At 38.9% G+C, this 7,021-nt stretch overlaps 1 protein-coding gene across 1 annotated transcript; it reads left to right on the forward strand.

The window, feature by feature from the left end:
• Positions 1 to 5,449: 5,449 nt before the first annotated feature.
• On the forward strand, positions 5,450 to 6,710 carry LOC110924890 (histone-lysine N-methyltransferase 2B-like). The gene is made up of 3 exons (XM_022168868.1): positions 5,450 to 5,683; positions 5,778 to 5,975; positions 6,018 to 6,710. The coding sequence occupies exons 1-3, from the start codon at positions 5,450 to 5,452 to the stop codon at positions 6,708 to 6,710; spliced, it is 1,125 nt and encodes a 374-aa protein (XP_022024560.1).
• Positions 6,711 to 7,021: the final 311 nt, after the last annotated feature.

Below are 7,021 nucleotides of genomic sequence, written 5' to 3' on the forward strand. Positions count from 1 at the left end.
ACGCTGTATAAGCTGCCGATCAGGAGAATAAGAAGTGATAACGGAACGGAATTCAAGAATAATAGAATGCTCGAGTTCTGTAACGAAAAAGGGATTCTTCATGAATTCAGCGCGCCATACACTCCACAACAGAACGGCGTAGCTGAAAGAAAGAATCGTACCTTGATAGAAACTACTCGAACAATGCTTGCCGATTCCAATCTTCCTATTTTCTTCTAGAGTGAAGCAGACGCTGCAGCATGTTATACTTTGAACCGTGTGCTCACCGTCAAGAAATACAAGAAAACGTGTTTTGAGCTTTTACACCGTTATAAGCCCAATCTAAAGTTTTTGGAGCCGTTTGGATCTCCATGTGCTTTCATAGATGAAAATGGTAAATTCAGTGCTAAGTCTAATGATGGTTTCTTTGTAGGTTACGCGAGCTCGTTGAAGAGGGTGTTTGTGCCATGCCTGGGAAAAGTAATACAAGTTCAACATGTAGACTGTCAGAAGCACACTGCTCCACCACAACTTCCCGGATAAAGATTCTTGTTCGATTACGACAATCTTTGGGAGTCTTTCCAACTTCCAACCGAGCCAAGTATTGAGGAACTTGTACTGTTATATCAACAGCAACAATCTAGTTCACAAGATCAAGTGCCAAGACCTTTGGTAGTTTCAACTAGCAATCCTACATGTGGCACAAACGATCATGAAGCCGGTCCAAGTGGAACAACTCACGAACCACCAGAGGATCCAGCTCCAACATTCGACAATTCTGACGACTCAGAATCGGAATCCGGTCCGATTTTTGATGAGGAACCAAATGTTACTACGACAGAAGCTAAGGATCACACCGGTGATCTAGATATTATGAACTTGCAATCGGAAGTTAATGTGCCTGACACTGCTATGCCACGAACATTGTCTTATCATCCTTCAGAGCAGATTATCGGTGACCTACAGAGTGGTGTTAAGACCAGAGATCAGATCAACAGAGCACTTACCTGTTTTTATTCATCTGTTGCACCTTTACAGGAAGAATTCTCACTTAAATGTTTTATTTCACAGATTGAACCCAGAATGTATAAAGAAGCTTTGACTGAAGACAACTGGGTGAATGCTATGCAGGAAGAGCTGCAGCAGTTCAAGAAACTGGGTGTTTGGAGATTAGTAGATCTTCCTGAGAATCAGAAATTGATAAAGATGAAGTGGGTGTTCAGGTGTGAAAGAGACGATAGAGGAGTCGTGGTTCGGAACAAAGCACGATTGGTAGTACAGGGATTCAGTCAGCAAGAAGGCATCGACTATGATGAGGTTTATGCGCCTGTTGCTAGACTTGAGGCTATCAGGATCTTCTTGGCGTTCGCGTCCTGGAAAGGATTCAAAGTATACCAACTTGATGTGAAATCTGCATTCCTGTATGGAAGAATAAAAGAAGAAGTGTATGTGGGACAACCACCGGGTTTCACTGATCCACAACACAAGAACAAAGTCTATCTTCTAGATAAGGCGCTCTACGGACTTCACCAGGCCCCGAGAGCCTGGTATGAGACGCTTTCCCAACATCTGCTGGCCAACAGGTTCACCAGAGGGACAATTGATAGCACTCTGTTTACAAAGGAAGTTGCAGGCCATCTCTTAATCGTGCAGATCTACGTTGATGACATCATTTTTGGTTCGACGAATGACGACTTGTGTAAAGATTTCGAGAAGGTGATGAAAAAGAAATTCGAGATGAGTTCGATGGGGGGGATGAAGTTCTTCCTCGGGCTACAAGTGGAGCAAAAGCCCGATGTAATCTTCATTCATCAAACAAAGTACGTGAATGATGTTCTGGAGAAGTTTAGCATGGCACAGTCCAGTCCAGCATCAACCCCCTAGCACAGAATCATGGAATTTGCCCCGATCAGATCCTTGATCAATGATCAGATCCTTGATGTATCTTACTACTTCTCGCCCGGACATCATGTATCCAACGTGTTTGTGCGCCAGATATCAGTCAAGCCCAAAGCAGTCACACCTGACAATCATCAAACAACTTTTACGGTATTTGAAAGGCTGCCCAAGCATCGGCTTGTGGTATCCTAGATCGGGTGACTTCAATCTTACAGGTTTTGCTGATTCTGACTTTGGTAGCTGCAAGCAGAACGCTAAGTCCACCACTGATGGGTGTCAGTTCTTTGGAACTCGACTTGTCACCTGGCAGTGCAAGAAACAAACCTCAGTAGCGCTCTCTATTTGTGAGGCTGAATACATTTCAGCCTCCATCTGTTGCTCCCAGATCCTTTGGATCCAACAGCAGATGCGAGATTTTGGTCTGCAGTTCTTGGATACACCGATTTTCATGGACAATGAAGCAGCCATTAATATAACGAAAAACCCGGTTCACCATTCTAAAACCAAACATATTGAAATACGTCATCATTTCATTCGTGATTGTCACAAGAAGAAATTGATTCAGATAGAACATATACACACCGATGAACAGAGGGCTGATTTTTACAAAACCATTTGACAAAAAGAGATTTTATTATCTTTTAAAATTAAATGGGATGATTTTAGGGGGAGAAAGTTTGCAGAAAAATACAAAACATGATAAAATTTGAAAAATCCAAAAACATTAGAAAAACTGAAAAAGAGTTTGTGTAAAAAGGGGAAATGATAGTATATCAGCTAGACAGATGCAGTACGCTAAAGAAATGTAATGTTTAATATGCGTTAAACAGTCTTGCTGATGATGTGCTGATAGGTTTTTAAAAAATTAGTAGATTTGTTTGGGATATAAACATAAAAATTACTTGCTTTTACGTGGGGAACATCTCTAGGATATATGGGTAACCCCCGAGATATTGTTTGAAAGGTCCCTCTTTCTGAGATATTAGGTATTTATACTTAATGATATATGGGGTATTATCCCGGGACTTCTGCTGAATGGAAATTCTGACCTAGTCTCCGTATAATACTTTACGCAATGCTTTACTCGTAAAGCCCCCCCTCACATAAAAAATGATGAAACATTGCAAAATGATAATCATGTGCTGTTGTAAAAAAGATTCTCTAAAGGGAACCCACCGAAAGTCGAGCCGTCATCTCTCTGCTGAACGAAAGTTCTGACCTGAGCTCTCACAGCCTCGCAATCACCCCATTACAGATATCATCTAGGTATACTCACCTATAAGACTGAATATTGGGATCTGGATACAGGAGTATATACTGAGATGGGACACATGTAAAAGTTTAAGTCCTAAAACAATTAATCTGTATCATGAACAAGTTGAAAATTGTGTGAAAATTTAAGAGGATCAGTATATCGACAATCTAAGCAAATTGTTTAATGCTGGGTATGAAATTTAAGCTTAACGGTACTTGTGTCTTGTCGGAAGCTGATATGATCCCCTAACACGCTCACAAAAATATTGTGTGTACAGTTTCCTGTTTATCATATTCCAACATCCAAAAAGATTTTTATTTTCATCTTATTTTCGATAACGTACGTTGGGGATCAGATGATCAAAGTCTTGTGTGCTAAACATGTCTGAATCATGAGGGTTGAGTAAGCAGAAGATTCTGAAAAATGACTGGTATGTGTTTGAAAAGTTCAAAAGTTTATTAATTTAAACTAAATTCAGTTTTAGAAAGTTAGCAAACTTCATAAACTGGCCAACCAAGGTCATTAAATTGGACTTGGTAGGCTGAACAGTTGACCAAGGTCATTAACTTGGACTTTGTTAACTGGGTGTGTCGGTAAAAATCTGAAAAGGTTAAAAATTTGAAACTTTAAATCTGATTCTGCTTGAAATTACTATACCGCTTGAAAGAGGGGTTCCGCTTGAACTGCTTCATGACCATTTCAAGCGATATCAGGTGGCCTATAAATAGCCAGCTGATTCCGCTTGAACAACATAGTGTTCTGATTCCGCTCCAAAGCTTTGTTCTTGGCGATTTCGAGCGAAACCTCAAAACTTCCAATTTGCAGCCGTTATACTGCTCGTTTGTAGTTAAATTTCTTGTTTTTAGTTGGTTGGCACAACTATAAACATGGGAAAGGTAAGTTTGATGGTCGATTTGACCCAGATCCATCTGTTTTTTGATTGTCGGCGATGAACTGAACTGAAAACTTAGATTTAGGTTGTGTTTGTGATCTAAAATGAACGTAAAACATCTTAGTGTTGTCGGAATTTGTTGTAGATCAGTTGTAGGGTTGTAATTGAACCAGATCTGATGTTGTGTACATGTTTGACGATGAACAGGTTGATGAAACTTAGATCTAGGTTGATTATGTTGGTAATAATGGATAAAAAAACACCAATATGATCGGAATTCTCTGATGAACAAACACACTTGATTGATTTCATCATCAGAAAGGTTTTGAAAGATTGATCATGATTCCGCTTGAATCATGAGATTTCGCTTGAAACTGATGTTTGAAATTATATGATTCCGCTTCAAACTGACTTGAGTGATTTCGCTTGAAAGGCGATTAAGTTTCACTAAGTTGATTCCGCTTCAAATGGGATTCAGCTTCAAATGTTATTTCTCTTGAAATGATGTTTCAATTTAAGTGATTTCTCTTGAATGATGTTTGATAATGAAATTTTTCAAAAGTGTTTGATTTATTTGTATTGTGTTGATTTTCAGGCTTCGAATGTGATTTTTGATCCATTGCACAACAGTTGTTGTGATTTTGATGAGAAGAAGATTCCAAAGTTGTCTGATTTTAGGAGCATTCTGGAGTTTATGAGGAGATTGCCTATTCAAAAAGCATTGACGAATCAACATCTGGTGTTTAGATCTCATATCAAACGTCTTTGGAAGCACGCAACATATGATGAAGAGAATAAAGTGATCAATTCGGTTGTTAAGCAAAATGATGAAAAGAAACCGATTATTATTTCAGAGGCACGTGTACGTGAAGTATTGGATTTTCCTGATGACGTAAATTCTCCAACGAAATTCCCTGAGAGGATGGTCAAAGGCTGTATACTGCGGATGGGTTTTGATGGTGCGCTGAACAACGCAAATTACTTGAAGTCAAAGTTTACCAAGCCTTAAAAGTTTCTTATTAACTTAGTACTGCAGGCTCTAAGTCACTGTAAAGGAGGTTATGATGCTATGAGAGACTATCATATGAATATGGTGACTGCTCTTGTATTGAACAAGAAGTACAACTTTTCACACATTGTATTTCATTATATGGTTGAGAACATTACGTCAAAGAGTAAGACTTGGGTGTATCCAAGATTTGTTCAAATGATGGTAGATCATGCATATCCTGACCTTGAAAGATGTAAACAATGATCTGTTGGTGCTATCCCACATGAGTAATGATTCTTTGAAACAGTTAGTCAGATATCATCCAAATCATCCTGAGCCAAAGAAGAAAGCTGAATTTTTTGGCTTCATCAAGGATGCAAATTATGTTGATCCAGATCCTGTTAATCATCGGAACTAGTGAAATGAAGAAGAAATGAAAGAGAAGAGCTATGCAGATGAATTAAAGATCCTTAAAGAATTCAAAGGAACTCGAAATGATTGGTTTGTAAAAGAACAGAAGAAGAGGGGCAGGAAAGCTACTCTTAAAGCTCAAATAGAAGAGGGTTCGTCTTCTCAACCCAAAAAGCGTCAAAAGAAAGCTGCTAAAACATTGCTTGTAGATGAACCAGTAGTAGAAGCTGAAGTTGAAGCAGAAGCTGAAGCTGAAGTTGAAACTGAAGCTGAAGAATGTTGGAGTTGACGTTCGTCTATCTCCTATTTCTCAAAGTTTGTTAAAAAAATTAAATATTTTTAATGCTCAGAAGGAAAAAGCAGCTGATGATGAAGAAGGTGATGACGTAAACAAAAGTACTACAAGCTTATCAAGTTCTTCTGAAGATGAGATTGACGAGACTGAACGTTATAAGAAAGTCATGTTTGTTGTTGAGAAAGAGAAACAGAAAAAGAGGAAAAGGAAAGATAAAGATGATGATGATGTGTACATTCCTTCTCAGGAAAATGTCTAAGATGTTCAAACACCGCCATCATTAGGTGGTAAGAAGAAAGTTGGTGCAAGAAAGAGAGTTGTTACTCCAAAGTTGAAAAAGCCATTGAAGATCGTGCTGAAAAAGAAACCTACCCAAAAACCCAGTAAACCACCATCACCACCACCTGAACCTACACCACATCAATCACCACTTCACCAATCACCACAACCATCACCACCTAAATCACCACACCAATCACCACCAAGACAACCATCTCCTATTCAATCACCACCACATCTTTCACCACCACATATTCATACTGCTACACCACCACAAGAACAATATTTACTTACCTCACAACAAATCTTTCAAACTCCACCAACCTCACAACCACAGATCCAATCCACACCTAGTTCTTCTGGTTTCAAACATTTTCCAAACATTCCTACGAATCTAAGTATTGGTCTTGATGATATTGGAGATTTTGACTTTGCAAATAATGCACAAGTTAAGAATGTTGAAAAGAAGGTTGATGATGTGTTGTTTGAAAACAAAAGATTGGCAGATCGTGAGAAGATTCTTGAAATGCGTGTAAAGAAACTAGAGTCTGAAAACAAGTCATTGCTGAAGAAAATAGATGCAGATCAGACTGAAATCGATATTTTGAAAGTGAAAGTAGCTGAGTTAGAGGAAGAAAAGGCACGTAGAGACGAACATAACAAGTACTTTGAGCTGAAGAACAAAGAGCTTGAAGCTGCCAAAGTGTAGGATCGAGTCGTGACCCAAACGAGTCAATCGGAAGAGCTATTATCCGTTTCAGAGGCGGAAACTAAGAAACGGACTAGAAAAACAGCTTGTTTCACTTAAATTTGCCTTGTATATTGATTTCACAACGATTACAGTCAAACGGCACTTCAGCAACACTTCGGTACCGGAAGAATGATCTGTTCCAAGTGATTATGCTTGAGAGGGTATTTATAGCCTCCTGATTTCGCTTGAAAGTGTACTCATCTCTTTCAAGCGGAATCACTCTCTTCAGGTGGAATCAGCTCAAATACAACCTAAAACTTCCTATTTTC

Source organism: Helianthus annuus, chromosome 17, assembly GCF_002127325.2.
Source record: "Helianthus annuus cultivar XRQ/B chromosome 17, HanXRQr2.0-SUNRISE, whole genome shotgun sequence".
NCBI classification, from domain to species: Eukaryota; Viridiplantae; Streptophyta; class Magnoliopsida; order Asterales; family Asteraceae; genus Helianthus; species Helianthus annuus.